The 15,889-nt window shown below is 34.7% G+C and overlaps 1 protein-coding gene across 9 annotated transcripts in view; it reads left to right on the top strand.

Annotated features, from left to right (window-relative positions):
* The window catches only part of LOC121114036 (uncharacterized), a 77,239-nt gene extending 63,377 nt beyond the window's left edge, over positions 1 to 13,862 (top strand). For 2 of the 9 annotated variants that reach the window (XM_071887083.1, XM_071887084.1), the window contains 14 exons: positions 1,403 to 1,432; positions 1,576 to 1,752; positions 3,877 to 4,113; positions 4,374 to 4,487; positions 4,745 to 4,921; positions 4,984 to 5,151; positions 9,507 to 9,676; positions 9,766 to 9,946; positions 10,012 to 10,125; positions 10,200 to 10,907; positions 11,135 to 11,662; positions 11,722 to 11,877; positions 12,430 to 12,843; positions 12,911 to 13,862. In XM_071887083.1, the coding sequence (XP_071743184.1) occupies positions 1,403 to 1,432; positions 1,576 to 1,752; positions 3,877 to 4,113; positions 4,374 to 4,487; positions 4,745 to 4,921; positions 4,984 to 5,151; positions 9,507 to 9,676; positions 9,766 to 9,946; positions 10,012 to 10,125; positions 10,200 to 10,907; positions 11,135 to 11,662; positions 11,722 to 11,877; positions 12,430 to 12,843; positions 12,911 to 13,341 (3,605 nt within the window). In that variant the 3' untranslated portion in view covers positions 13,342 to 13,862. Of the gene's footprint in view, positions 1 to 1,402; positions 1,433 to 1,575; positions 1,753 to 3,876; positions 4,114 to 4,373; positions 4,488 to 4,744; positions 4,922 to 4,983; positions 5,152 to 5,651; positions 6,276 to 8,796; positions 8,989 to 9,506; positions 9,677 to 9,765; positions 9,947 to 10,011; positions 10,126 to 10,199; positions 10,908 to 11,134; positions 11,663 to 11,721; positions 11,878 to 12,429; positions 12,844 to 12,910 lie in introns of all 9 variants that reach the window. The other 7 variants (XM_040707853.2, XM_071887079.1, XM_071887078.1 and 4 more) reach the window with 7 other exon arrangements.
* The last annotated feature ends 2,027 nt before the right edge of the window (positions 13,863 to 15,889 follow it).

The following is a 15,889-nucleotide window of genomic DNA, read 5'->3' as shown; positions in this document are numbered from 1 at the left end:
AAGTTAAGAAATTGAAATTACTTCATATTTCGATATATAAAAACATAGTTACAATTAGTTACAAGACAAAACAAACTTGAGTTCTTTAGCTTACGAAAAAGTGGAGAAAAGGACATTTTCCGTGAACGACAAATTTCCATTCCCACACTCCAAGCAGTTGGGCATCTCCAGTACCACAGTCTACGACGTTAGTAAGTCAAAAACGTTGGAGTGGAAGAAGGGTTCTGTCAAAAAGGCCAAACTGGTCCCGGAGTAGTTAAAGAAAACAGACCGGGCATATCCCTTCAATTCCATGTCGACCCATGCAAGAGATCTCGGGGGTTCACATCAGACTTTCCAGTGGTGGACGGAAAGAACCTTGTGAGGATGGAGAGGCCACTTTTGGCACCACCTATGAGAAAAACTCATCTCCTCCGTTACAAGACTGTATTGAATGAGTCTTTTGAACTCTTTTTTTATTCTTTTGGCCTCCCTACATCCCTGATGCCAACCAACCTCCTCGATTACACCTTTCGGATGAAAGTCCATGGAAATGCCTGCAGTGTCGATCATCCAGACACTGTTGCCCTGAAACCCATTGTCAGCCAGCACTGGGACGCCATGACAGAGAACTACATATTTAGCGGGTGCTTTGCTTCGAAGCCGTCATTGCCGCTAATGGCAGCTTTATTAAATATTAAGAGAGCCTAGACACACGTCTATCTATAGCATTTATTTTGCTTAAATTCTATTGTTTATTAATAAATTTTATCTTTTTGAAGTTTAAAATTCAAAGTGCTCAGATTTTAATGGACCACTTGGTATTATCCAGAACCGGAGTGTCAAGTACATTTTGGTATGTCTCAATGTGATCCTACCAGTAAAGAAAATGAGGCTCTGGGATTGATAATATATACCTTTATTCATATTCAATATTCTTATTCAAAAATGTTCAATTATTTTTTGCATATTCTAGATTGTATGCCTAATTGAATATTTAAGCTGGCTCTCAAACAATACCGGATTGAAGGGGGAGGGATATGAGTAAAGTTACTTCAATATATGCAGAAATCATTCTTAATTGCTTTTGTGTTGAGGGGCCACAAATATACTTATTAAAACACACTCAATGACTTAACTACATAGTAGTGTTGGGGTTCGGTCTGGAAATCCAGGACAGGTCAAAGAAATTTAAAATAATTTTAACTGAATACCATCTCCAGTACCATTACCTTGGCCAGTATCGTTTTAAAATTATCTCTCTCTATTGATCCGGTCTTATGTTGTCGTTTTTGAAGTTTAGAGAGAAAATCACATAGACCGAGCCGAACAAAAAATGAGGGTCTCGGACCGAGTCTCAATACTACTAGAACACTTACATACATAATTACGTCTTATTTTTATTTTTTTATCTCTTTTATAGGAGCAACGCCTAACTTTAATTTCAATCAACGTAAGACATCTTATTCTAAAAATTACATGACGGACATTTTGATTAAACGACTTTTTTTTTTATTCTCTCCTTTATATATAATTGATCTCACACACATATTATCTATCTATCCTGTGTCCGACATTACATAACTACACGATTAGATGGACGAATTGACTGTAAATGGAGTGACTTCTCGTCTTGGTCAGACTGCTCACAATCCTGTAATGGTGGAGTTCAGTTTCGTGAGAGAAAAATACTCATTCTTGCTCGACAAGGGGGTTCGCCCTGTCGAGGGGAACGAAAAGAATCTCGAGTTTGTAGCACGCAGCAATGTCCTCGTAAGACTCTTAATAAAAAAATTACAAATCTACTATCTTTCCTTATATAACTTTTTTTACTTATAAAAAATACGTTCTTCCATACTTATCTATCTATTTCCTGACCTATCTCTTCCCATTTCTACTTTCTAATGATTTTGTCCATTAATTATTATTAATTTACTTTCTATTTTACATTTATTTATAGGTATATTTTTTAATCATATTTACGATACATAATTCGATACTCTTTATTATACAAAACCCAAAAATGTCTCCTCAAAAAATGCCTCCTCCCTGGCTAAATTTTGGATTTAACCCCCAAAATGTAATCGTAGACTCTTAGTTTAGTCATAGTCCTTTGCATAGTTAGTTAGTTGATTAATTAGTCTTTAAAAGACTATTAATATACAATATTCATTTTTCACCTGATTTGATTTTTGAGGAACACTTTCAATTCTCGCACAGTAGCCCCAGTATTTTGATTTGCCTTTAATAGAAAAAACAAGCACTCATTGCTACTTCATAAACGAATAACCATCTGTCAGCCATGTTTTGTTTTTTTCTTACTTGGTATCTATCATCTATGTACACTATTAAACTTTTTAAATTTTAGTAAGCAGTGATTGTATGAGAATTGTTAATGTTCTTTCAAAAAGAATCATAAATAGTTTTAGTTTGGTAGTTGATTTTTTATTCATAGATTTGTAATTAATTATTTGTAGATAATTAATATATGTAGTTGGGTGTTTCTTTCTTTAATGGTTGGCTGATGGGTAAGAATATTCTTTATGAAGTGGCTTACATCAGGGAGTACTTTATATATAAAACGCGCACTCTTTTTTACCAACTAAAGGCTTTTTCTTTTAGAGTAAAAGGGCATTGAAATGTTAGAGGGAATGGAATTAAAACAATTCTGCAATGAATATCTTTAGAGATTTAAATATTTGCCTTGCTTGATTCATGTATATCATCAGAATTAGTCATGTTCGGTATTCCGGTACTATAGTGGCACTGACGCATATAAAACGGCAGCACACTAAACTAATATTGAAACTGACACTTGTATCATTTTAATAAATAATTAAAAAAGTTTTTTTTTTAAATTTCCTGTAGACATTCATAAAATGATTGCTCTAATTCCATTACGCCTCTTTCATTTCATAACTATTCTATGAAGAGAAAAATAGAAAAAAAGCCTTTGGTTAATTAAAAAAAATAAAGGGGAAGGATTAGTGCTCGTTTCATGCATAGAGTATTCCTTGCCTACATATAGCACTAATTATTAAGGATGTGAAAAAAAAAGTATATTTTGGTAACTTACTGGATATTAGTACTGTTAATAATTATTTCTTCCTATCTTGAAAGTTTGTCAGTCATTATTTATTCGATATAATAAAGTTTTAATACCAGTCCTTGCGAGTAATGCTTAAGACCGTTGGTCCTTCAGACTGTCGTTAATGGAACTGGTTAAAAAATGAACAAATACAGTTGAGTGATGTCATCAAGGTCCGAACTTTATCAGTTTCAGGACTGATATGCATGACTGAATTGAACTGGACTGAGACTGAACTAGACTGCAGCCCTAAATAAGGACGGATACATCACTTATTTCTAGCGTTGGGTCGGTCCTTATTTAGGTCGAGTCTGGTCCCATCCAATCCCACTTGGCAGTCCTTAAAGAAGGTAAATCGATCCTTTTTGACGTCATTGAGGGGTTAAGACTAGACTGGGTTAGACCGAATAAATAAGGACTCACACGACACTAGGGATCTCTGTCTGCAGATATGTCGTCTATTTAAGTTTCTAAAATATACATTTCTTTTTTATTTACACTCCTGAGGATTTAGACAATTTTCCCATCCCTACTAATTATAATATACCGTCGTATGTATGTACTCTTGACAACTCCTGGTGTGATTTGTACGTACGTCCTAGCAAGCAATAGTATAATAGTCCATTCACAATTATTTTAATTGATGTGTATTATTTATTCATGTACCTTCATAACTCCTTAGTTAGAAAGTAGATCTTGTCTAATGTCTCCATTCTAATACCTTTATTTGTTCCTAAATATATAATCCTACAATAGACTTACATATAACAAAAGTACCAATTGGTTATCCATATACTTTATAATTATAGCAGACTTTGTGGGAGACGTTCCAGACGTTAACTGTCCCCTTGTCAACGTTATTGGAGCCACATATGCTAATTGCGATGGACGCTACAAGGTTACAAATAATAAAGTACCTTGGGCCTCTGAAAGGCCCGTGTACAAACATACACGAAAGAATCGATACATCTTTTGGAATGCCGGAGGTTTGGGTTGGTCTATTGGAAAGAGAGAATATCTCAAAACCGGAAGTCATTGGCACAGAAGTACATGTCCAATTTGTAATCAAAGGATTTCCGATCGTGGCTGTTGATAATTTGATTTTTTTGTTTTTGTCCTTCACTTGATCTCTATCTATCTTTTCAAAAACTCCATTTACATTTATATATATATCTTTAAAAAAATGTTTCGGAAATCTTTATTTTACAATCTATATATTGTTTGTCCATTGTCTTACCACTTTGTTTTTTTTTATCTCTCTCGTTCCTTCTTCCACCCTTTATCTACCACATTCAACCAATAATAGGTGGCCTAGATACAGATGAACCATGGGAAGGAAAATGGGAAGAAGGCGTTCGAGTCGAATGTGTGGGTGGATCTAAAAAATCCCCGAGTTCTGCTTCCACTTCTGATGACACAGGTGGATTTCAAATCTGTCAAACTTTTTTTCTTTCTCTCCCTCTTCCTTCAATCTTTCAAATATTTCAAAATCTCTACAAATATTTATTTTCTTATGTTTTTTGTGAATATTTTTACAAAGAAAAAAAAATTCTAACCATCTTATTTCCTATCTTTATTTTTTCCTTTTCCTCCAAGGATTATACTTTCATATAATCCGTCCTCATAGATTTGTAGCGTCCTTTCCTGATCCAGATATTTTTTTCTCATGAAATATAGGTTCTGTAGATTGTCTATGGAGCAGCTACGGTCAATGGAGTCGATGCTCTGTGTCTTGCGGAACAGGAACCCAACAAAGAAAGCGAATGATTCTTCAACCCTCGACCAATGGTGGAAAGTCTTGTCGTGGTGATGCTATTGAAAGTCGACAATGCAATGCTGGAGCCACATGTCCAGGTAATAGATTACAATGAGATTTTTCGGCTTGTACTTTGATTGTCTCAACTCCTCATACATAGTAAATTGTGAATGGTCCAATTTTGGTCAATGGTCATCATGCTCTGCTACTTGTGGAGGAGGAAGACAAACACGCCGCCGTAATATCCGCAGAAGAGCTTCTGGAAGTGGCCGACCTTGCCTTGGTGAAAAAGCAGAGACACGATCATGTAGCACGAATCCATGTTCAAGTAAGACATCCCCCTATTTTTGAGTTTCCCTCCGTCCCGAATACTCTTATCATAATCTTAATATCCTCGCAAATTGTAAATTATGAGCAAACTAACAATTATAAAATTATATTTAATAATGACAATGGCTCAGGGCCATTGTCGTTCTGTACAGTGTATTATAGCTTTTAAATCCATACTTCACTTATATACATATTTAATCAATATTTTGATACTGTTTCATCTAAGAGACTGATTTGTTTATTTAGTACATAGTATATTGACACTCTATGTATTATATAATCGAAGGGCTCAATAACTTTTTTTTTAAGTTACATACCTATAACATAACATATGTAATTACTCTACTTTATGTAATGGGCTAAACATAGATTTACTACCATTTATTGAGATGATTAATTCATTTTCAATTTCATAGCCTACATAGTAGTATTGATTCATTCATAACTTTCCTATTTCCTTCCATTTTTTTTTCCTTCAATTAAACCAAAAACTTGTAGTTAGTTGCGGTTGGTCAGACTTTACACCTTGGAGTGTTTGTAGTGCCACCTGTGGTCCTGCCACTCAAAGAAGATTTAGGACTGTCATTCAACAACCCAGTGCTGGCGGGGAGTCATGTAATCCAAACGATGCTTTCATGACTCGGGATTGTGTGGACCAAGAACCATGTCCCACAACAACGACCACAACGACAACCACACCAACAACAACACCCGAACCCTCTACGACAACACCCACGCCCACACTTTCTCCTAATGACATATTAGCCAGCACCCGAAATATGTCCTTTGCTGATTTACTTTTTCAAGGATTTGGTGCTAAAACAGAGAGTCGTCACTCTTCTTCAAACTCTGACATAGACAATTCTATTTCTTCCTCTTTCTCTACTATACCTACTTCTTCCCCACTTTACACTACACTTTTCCCTTCTTCTACTACAACAACAACCATAACGACCACAACCACTACTACAAGTACAACCACAACCACACCTACAAGTACAACCACTACTTCCACCACAACCACTACAACGACCACTAATACTCCGATAGATAATGAGGTGAATGCTGCCCTCAAGGATCAACCCATTCCTGATGATGACCTCTCAACAACAAATCATTCGAGTGAGTAACAACAAATCAATCAAAACAAGCAAACTAGTGTTGAAAGTCGGTAGTATAGACGTAAGGGCTAGGACAAATAGTGTTGTATCGGTCCTTATTTAATCGGTCCAGTTCATGCCAGTCTTAGGACCACTCCTACTGTCCTTTGGGGGGTGATCCTGTCCGCATATAGGACTATAAGTACTCAAACTGATTAATCAAAGAAGAAATAAAGTGGAGTTACATAATCAAAAATCCAACTTTATCAGCTTTTAGAACTGATCTGAACGGGATTCTTCCTTTCTAAATAAAGACAGACACAACACTAGGGACAAATATAATGGCACCTTATTGGCTATTCATATATCAATTACCAAGGGATATGTACCCTTTTATTTACATACTTCAAATGGGGCATGAGCGTTGTTTACTATTTTTGATTTGTAAACAGAGTGGAAGAGAGTGGCACTTTCTTGAAGGAAAAGAATGCAACTCCTTAGATGATAATATTATTTAATATAAAACATAGGTATGTTACTAACATAAAAGGTGCTTCAAAAGATTTATATTCTGCTAACAAGCCATAGACTTTCCCACCACCTTTGCAGATACTAGTTGTTGTTTCATTTCATAATTCTTCATTAACTTTCGTAAGCAATTCTAAAAATGTATCCTTTTTCCAAAACAAGGGACATGTATTCCAATTATACGTTTTTTACTGAATGAAATCTTATTTCGTTCTAGTAGATATTCTTAAATGATTTACATAAAAGCTGTCTATAGATAAATCAATAAATAATGACCACATAATTTTTTCTTTCATATTTGAAGAATCAACATTATATGCTGATATGATGATGTGAAAAAGTCATGTTAGTAATCTAAAAAATAGTGTTCTTTTTAGAAATTATCTTTCTTTTTGAAAGTTCATACGTCTTCAGCAGGGACGGAACACTTATAACACTACTGATATGTAGTTTCTTGGAGTAGATTCAGTACTCACTCTGAATGTAAGATAAGACGGATTCTCGGCGAGCGCCTATCATTCAATGCATAGCTACTTGTAATCAGTATTATGCATGGAGATTTAAAAAATGCTTGAATCCTGGCGAGTTTGTATTTTCCAAAAAAGTGCGTGTTGAATGCTTGTAAATAATTTATATTCTAACTAATCATTCTCCACGATATTGAAACTTCAAACGTTATCAGCAGGCAAAGAGTACCATAGTGATCTTTCCCAACAGATATGTTGTCTTAAGGAGGTACCATATTTAAATTACCTAATCTCAGGTGTGTATTTTACGCTCATGAGGAGTCCAGCAATTTTCACCTTTTTAATTATGTTTTTTTATACACACGAGAAACCCTTCTTATCACATCTATAATGATTTCATAATTACTTGTATTTAATCGTAGGGAAAATATCACGTGAATATTTACCTTTGACAACGGTGTTTTGGCCTCAGTTTGTTTGCTATTTGGTTTCTTTCTAAGCAGGACCACGGAAAAAGTTAATGAAATAATTAGATAAAACTTTGTAGGAAGGTTTTATATGTTCACTGTAGGAGGTCATTAAACTTTGAGAGGTCAAGGTAACACAAAATGTTAAAAACTCATAATCGACAATAGTTGAGATACATAACTCAAATCATCGTTAATTTAGGGGGAATGATTTTAGGCGGAGGTTTGCGCTCTACAGAGTACCCATTCTAGTTTGTATATTTAATAGCCAATTTGATGTTTACATATTTAGCCCCTACCTCCACCCCAATTAAGGAACTTTAACCTTTAAGTGGAGATTTTTGTGTCATTCCATCAAATTATGCAAAAAAAAAAAAAAAAAAAAAAAAAAAAATAGCGAGTAACAGTGGATTTTTGAAATTTTTTTCCAAAAGATAAAATATTTGAAATTTTTTTGGAAAAAAAATAATTTTCTTTGAGTATCTACGGTTTTTTGAAATTTTTTCCCAAAAGATTTATATTTTTTATAAATAACTATTGATTTTTTTTTTAATTTAAATTTTTGTGATTTTTTTTTCGAACAAATTCCAAAAACCAATAGATATATATAAATGCAATCTTGCAGGCACCCCTGATATTTCTTAAGAAGGCAACTCCACGACTTTCAACACTAATAAAATTATCTCTCCTACGAAGCAGCTGAAGGCTGCAAATGTTTATTTATTTTTTTAGCTTATATTTTTAGTCCCAAGCAAATTACCTTTATCCCATCCTTATATATCCGTCCTCCACTTTGCATATATGTACATACATAGTTACATAGGTGTACTCTCTACGTACACCCCATAACCATTTCTGTCATTTGTTTGTTGTCTCTTTACCTCTAATATTAATAATAACCATTAATCATAACGTACGTCTTTAAAACAATACCACAGCATGGGTCATATTGATAATTAATTGCTTATAAATATTTTTTTCTTCTAAATGTACATATTACATATTTCGTGTCGATTTTGTTTGTTTTTAAAAAAAATAATAATAATCCAATCTGTATAAATATGCTAACGCTAAAAAACAGGATCCTCCATCAAACGAGTGCAGGATTGTGAATGGTCCGACTATGATACTTGGTCAGTGTGTAGCAAGCCTTGTGGCGTAGGCGTTCAGTATAGAAATCGATCCATTGTTCATCCGTCAAGAAATGGGGGGAATGAATGTCCAGGAAGAGCATTTCAGTCTCGTATATGCAATCGTCATACGTGTGGCTCAGGTCTGTAGATATCACACAAACACATACAAAAAAAAAAAAAGCGACGACCAACGGACTTGATATTTATAATGGACGATAATTTTATTCATAATACAAAAAAAAAAAACTCAGGACATATTAAAAACCGATCTCTTCCATCTGATAGGATATTATTTGTACATTCATAATTCTCTTATAGATTTATTGTACCTAGTTAATTGATAATTGTTTGATAGTGGAACGGCGGTGATGGGAGCATGTAAATACCTAGTTAATGCCTTACCTTAATTTTATGTACATTCCTAAACTAACATCATTCTTTTTAAACGTATCTTTATTTCATCTCCTATATGTGTTTATTTTTTATTTTTAATTTTTATTAGTGAATATTCATTTGTTCTTATAATAATTCACACTTCTTTACATGAATTTATCTACAACTCCTTTTTTCATAATTATCTTTTGGTTTGAAAAAAAAAAAAAATCGAACAAATAAAATAAATTTAAAACGTATTGATATATATCCTTTCTTACTTGAGGAGCAGACCAATGTTGTGAACGAGTGATTGTCAAAGCCAATGGAAACGCTAAATTGGATCAGAGTTTGTATTTAGGGGCATATAATAAAATATCGGATAGTTATAATGGAAGATTTGCCTATGAGCGTGAGGGTCGTGAGCAGCTGTATATTTACTTCTTTAAGAGTCAAGTACGTTAATTTTTTTTTTTTTTTTTCTTATTAGAGTTTTTCTTTTTTTTAATAATTTGATTTGGGATATATTCTTCCTTTTCTATTAGGCGGATAGTTTGAATTTGTGGGTTATTGGACCTGAATTAGGGCAATTCATTGCTGGAATACGTAATGATGGTCAAGAGACTTGTATACATAAGACAGCTCAAGAATGGAAATATGCTTCGAGAGCAGGTGTTTGGAAAGACGATGATCCCACTCTTGCAGTCGAGTGTTTCAATGGAGAAAGTAGGATTTTGACTTTAGCAAGGAACTTTTTGTTGCAGATAATACCATTCTTTTTTTCAATTTAGCTACTACAACTACTAATTCCAACTTTGGAAATCGTCAACAAATATCACGGAGAACTACAGTCTCTACAACAACCACCACACAATTATCAATCATTCGTAATCGCCCTGAAGGAGGTAAAATAATCCTTTCTCATCCATGAACTGCAAATCTAATAAATCAAAATTTAATTAACATTTATTCTTTATAGTCAACTGTGAATGGAGCCAATACGGAGAATGGAGTCCTTGCTCCAAATCTTGTGGAAGAGGAATTCAATTTAGAACCAGACGCGTCGCAGTGACTCCCAAAAACGGGGGATCTAATTGTGTTGGATCCAACAAAGATACTCGATCCTGTAATGTCAAATCTTGCAATTTTTTTACAACCACAACTAGGCCTCCTACAACAACTACAAGACGCCCAGTCGTGAAAGCAAAACCCATTGACCCCAATCGCCGAGTCAAATGCTTTGCCTGCGGTAGTCTCTTTTCGACGGATGCCCCTGAGTGTGACAAATTTGATGTCTCTGCTTCTCAACAACAAACGACTTGTGCTAGGGGTGAGGCTTGTCTCTGGTACTCGTATCACAAATCTGCAGGAGATATCGCTATTATCCGTGAATGTTTCTCCACCTCAATCCTTCTGGGCAGTATTGAAAATCCTATTGCTCCCAGTCATGAATGTGTTCCTAGACCCGTTGAAAATGATGACTCTATCATGGCCTGTATCTGTGCCACAGATTTTTGCAATGGTTACGATGGAGGAAGTCCAGTTAACCTTAAGACCACCACTACTCCTACTCCTTTGAGATTGCCACAATCTCAAACTGAGAGACCTAGGAGTCAAGTTGGAAGACCTCAAGCACCATCTCCTAATGATATAAATAGAAATACTCTCCGGCAAAGTGGAGGAAAGGGTATGTAGTTATGAACAGTTAGTTGTTGTCCATTTGACTCGAAAGAATAGGGCATGAGAAAACTAAATAAACATCAATAGCCGCCAGATGGCGAAAATGTAGCAATTTGTAGTTGTAAACTAACGACTAATAAGTAAACAACGCTCATACCCTATTGTCTGATTTAACTCTTTCACTTAATGTATATATTTTTCGGGGATTAATGACATCCTTCTATTTATTTCTAGTTCTCTGTCATCAATGCGGAAGTTTATTCTCTGGAAGCGGAAATCCACCATGTGAAGAAGGTAACGCTGGAAAAACTGAGTATTGTAAGGAAGGAGAGGCCTGTCTCTGGTACTCTTGGAAGAAATCGAATATTGAAACCTCTATCATAAGGGAATGTTTCTCAAAGTCCATACTTCTTGGTTCCATTGATAAGCCTTTGCAACTAAGACGCGAATGTGTTCCACAAGACATATCCGAAACTCGAGCTTCAAATATTTATGCCTGCCTCTGTGACACAGAAAGATGTAATGCTAATGGAGAAAGAAGTGTGGAATCAGATAGTAGTAGTAACGATAGATTTGACTCATCACAAGTCAACCAAGAGCAGAATAATAATAGAAATCGGAATGATAACAATAGCAAAAACAACCAACAAACCAGTCGACGCCCCACAACCACTCGAAGACCCAGCTTTACTCAAACAACTCCCTCTTCTCAGTTTAGAAGCCCTTCCACTCCTCCTCCCAGATCACAAAATACCTTCTCTGGTAAGGATTTACATGTTCCAATCCATAAAATGTACTGATTTTATTATTTTTTTATAAAGGAGGACCAGGGCTTCAATGCTATAGTTGTGGAAGCTTGTTAAATACTGACGCCAAATGTGACAAATTTAATCCAACAGATCCCACTCAAATTCAAACATGCAAAGAAGGAGAAGCCTGCTTACTTTACAAATGGAAAAAGTCCTCTGTAGAAACAGGTTCGGCAAATACTTATTTTACATATACTTATAGGGTTCCTCTTCTGGGATCTTGGAATCCCTTTTTCCCTGAACTTTTCAGGGTTTTACGTCTATACAAAGTTCTAAAAAAAAAAATATTTTGTAGGAAATTTTGCACTTCAATATTTCATAGTATCCGCGATCTTAATGTAATTCATTCACGGAAAAGTTTAATGCATTTTTAAGATTCATTTGTGATAAAGTTTGTAACAATTTATGCTACGTTGCAAATGATGTACTTCACAAAAAAGTGAAGCCCATTAAATTATCTATAGCAAACCATCAAACGAATATTTAATTATATGTTCCCTTTCTAAAGTGGATTAATTTTGGACCTTTCACGACTAGCTTACAATATATTTGTTCTCTTTACAACATAAATAAACTACTTAAATTTAACAGTAATTTTTTAAATGTCTACCCAAACTTTCCCGGGATCTTGTTGACAAACAATTTTCCGGGAATTCAGGAACCCTAATACTTACTTACTTCTATGTAATTCCACTGATTCATGTACACGTCTTCTTTTAGCAATACTCAGAGAATGTTTCTCAAAGAACGTTTTGTTGGGATCATTTGATAGTCCTCTATTGCCTACTACGGGATGCAATATTCGCGATATATCCGAACCACAATCCTCATCTATTGAAGCCTGTCTTTGCACAACAGACTTTTGTAATGATGACTTAGGTCGTAGTCCAGGCGGTGATGCCACTTCTCAGATTCAAGAAAGACAAACTACCAGAAGTAGATTTACAGACACAACCAATTCCCCAACCCGCAGTCGATTCTCTGAAACCACGAAATCCTCCAACTTCTTTGAACGAACAACTAAAGCATCTACGTTCTTTGATCAAAAGAGTAGGGCCAGTACCCCTGGTTTCCGACCCGACTTCAATGATCTACCAGATAAGTTCGAATTCAATAGGAATGACAATTTGAGAAGTAAGTTGCTTATTTAAGTATTTGCCTTTTTTACTGTATTAACATTGTCCCCTTTTGTCATATATAGAAACAAGTTGTCCACGAGGCTACACACTCACTCCTACTGGATGCTATCAAATATCTGATCGACGAATGGGCTGGATCGAAGCTAAGAAGCTATGCGAGTCTGAAAACGGAAATCTGTTAGCCATCGATAATGAAGAGGAGCGACAGGCCATACTCGAACTAATTTCCGAATCCTCTCCTCGCACTCGATTCGAATTTTGGCTCGGAGGAAATGATATCGAAATTGAGAATCGTTGGGTCTGGACGGGTTTTGGAAATACGATATTAGTACCGGACTTTGGATGGTTGGATCGACCCGTTCCTTCAGTTGAAGAAAATTGTTTAACATGGAGTATTACCCTCGCAAGAAAGGGATCAAGGAGGAGATCTAGTGAAGGATGGCATTCAGACTCTTGCTGTAATGCCATTAAATATATATGCGAGCTCAAATAAGCTTTTTTATAAGTGAAAAAAAAAAGATTGCGGACTTTTCACGGGTGATCTCTTTATTCAGAAATATTATTATTTTTATCATACCTACTTCAGATAATTATTATTATTAATTAATTAATTAATTATTATACTTGTTGGTAATTATCTCAACTGTCATGGTGATTGATGGGTTAAAAAATATACTTAAATATTACTATGTGTAATTATTGTGAAGAAACAAATTGTTATGAAATCGTTTGAATGACTACTTCTCCCTTTTCGTTACTACTTACATTCATAATATTTAATCGTCTTTTTATCGTGTTGCAAGGACTTTTTTTAGAAGTTGCCATAAACTACATAAGTTGTACAATTATTCTGCATACTTAATAATACTTGCCAAAATTTCTATTTTTCTTTATAATAACTGCCCTTTTTTTGATGTACATAATTTAAACATACGATTCTTATATATTTTTATATCAATTTATTATTATGAACTGTCTGTACTACTTGAATAGAAAAAATTTTATGACTGTGTATCCATACGTTTAACCATATTTATTTCATGTATATCCGCAAACTCAGTACTAGCGGTTTTCATACTGCCAGGTGTATACATCTTGGGGTGTGATAGTTCTTCAAGAGGAGGACACCAAAACAAAAACAAAAATAACCTAGTATTCTTAAAATTGTGGGATAGGGGCTCAAGGGTTTCTTGTGCAGTTCAAGAATTGAGGGGACAAATTCATATTAATGACGTCATTCATTATAGGGGGGCTTGCTCGCCCACACTATAAAAGTACCAGTTCCAAGCAAGGAAAAACTTTTTAATGAATATTCTTAGTATACAGAGTGGGGGATTCAAAACTTACAGTAACGAGTAATTACGATTTCCTCTGTTATTTTAAAATGCAAGGCTTCAATACGCAACCAAACAACACCGAAAACAAAAGTTAACAAGTTTTGTTTTTTATTACATCTCCAATATAAAAATGTCGGAGCAACAAATATAAGGCTCCAGGTTCAATGCTCAGAAGGCTGTTGAGAATATTGGCACTCTCATCCCGACTGGATAAAATGTCAAAAAGTCAATTACAACCCCATACATCCAAGAAGAACCAAAAATTCCGCAGCAACAATATGGTTGATACTCGGCCTGCCTCCATTTGGATTTCTTACAGCCCTAACTTCAACTCCGCTGAACTTTACAGTCTGGAGTGTCGTGGAGAGAATTGTCTACCTCACCTCCTCATCCAAATTTGGATTCGCTCTGCGCTAGCATCATGGTAACGTGCTACACCATGGGCCACCATCTGTTTATCGGCGTATCGAGGATATTATCACTTGTAGAGGAGGACATAATGAATAAAAAATATAGCCAAATATAGTATTTAAACATATTACAAATTGTTCTTGAGTTGTCTTTTCTTGACTCCATAAAAATCATGTTTTTCATAATTTATTTATACTACTGCCAGTTTTGTTTCTTCACTCTGTAAATTGAAAGTGATCCCGTGTAGAAAGCATAGTTGTTAAACAAAATATATATATTTTTTTTTTTATTGGAAATACCTTCAGCAAACTTTAGCCTAGGCTTCAAAAATAGGAATAACTAAACTTTGTGAACAAAAACCCTTGCTCCTATACCTAGGTATACACACAATTTGGCTACAATAAGGCCTACTTCCAAGGATATGACTTCATGTAAAAATCCCGCACACTGGTAGTTAATTTTTTATTCCTTTTGGGATATTGTTTTGACCATCTGTTTTTTTATCAATTTTAGCTGATGTATAACAAAAATAAGATGGGTAGACGTACCAGAATTCCTAGATTCTTTTAAACCAAACCTTTATATGTATACATATATATATGCTTCCATAAACCAAGGAAATAGCTCCCAGTTGGTGGACACTCAAAGTTTGGTTCTTTTCAAATGATAATTAAGTTCAAAATACCATAACTTCGCCCAAAACATTTGATACCAAAAGACTTGTAAAAACAAGGACTATTTTGTTTTTTGTTTACAAAATACCATTATAATCAATGGGATCTTGACAATATTTTAGTAAGAAGTTCCAAATGGCCCCACATACAAGCCAACATTTTGATTTTGTCCATTTTTTTAAGATGATTTGAGCAATAGCTTATTTTTTTTACATATTTGATATTATTTTGTAAGATAAACAGCATGCAAAATAGATTAGTTCCGAGTTTAAACCTCCAAATTAACTAAGTCGCTCTTATTGAGCCTTTGTGCGATGACAACATAGAAAAAGAAAAATAAGCCGCTTGGCTTAGTTTGGCAGACAATGAATAAATATTCTTATCTTCAGAAGTTTAATACAGCTATTGTTTTTGGTGTAATTTTAGATTTTATCTCAAAATCCGGAGAAAAAAAATAGCCTATTATATTATTGTTTGTTTACGCAAAATATTGTGACTAAAACAATCTAAAGTTAACAGCTGAAGGTGAAGGAACAGTTTCTCGAATACGTTGTCTATATTTGTCGGTATCTGTGGCTGGGGACTTTGAATGCTACATTTGATGCCACAGCTGGTTTTT

This window comes from Lepeophtheirus salmonis, chromosome 3 (assembly GCF_016086655.4).
Source record: "Lepeophtheirus salmonis chromosome 3, UVic_Lsal_1.4, whole genome shotgun sequence".
In the NCBI taxonomy this organism is placed as follows: Eukaryota; Metazoa; Arthropoda; class Copepoda; order Siphonostomatoida; family Caligidae; genus Lepeophtheirus; species Lepeophtheirus salmonis.
This window is presented reverse-complemented; position numbering and strand designations above follow the sequence as displayed.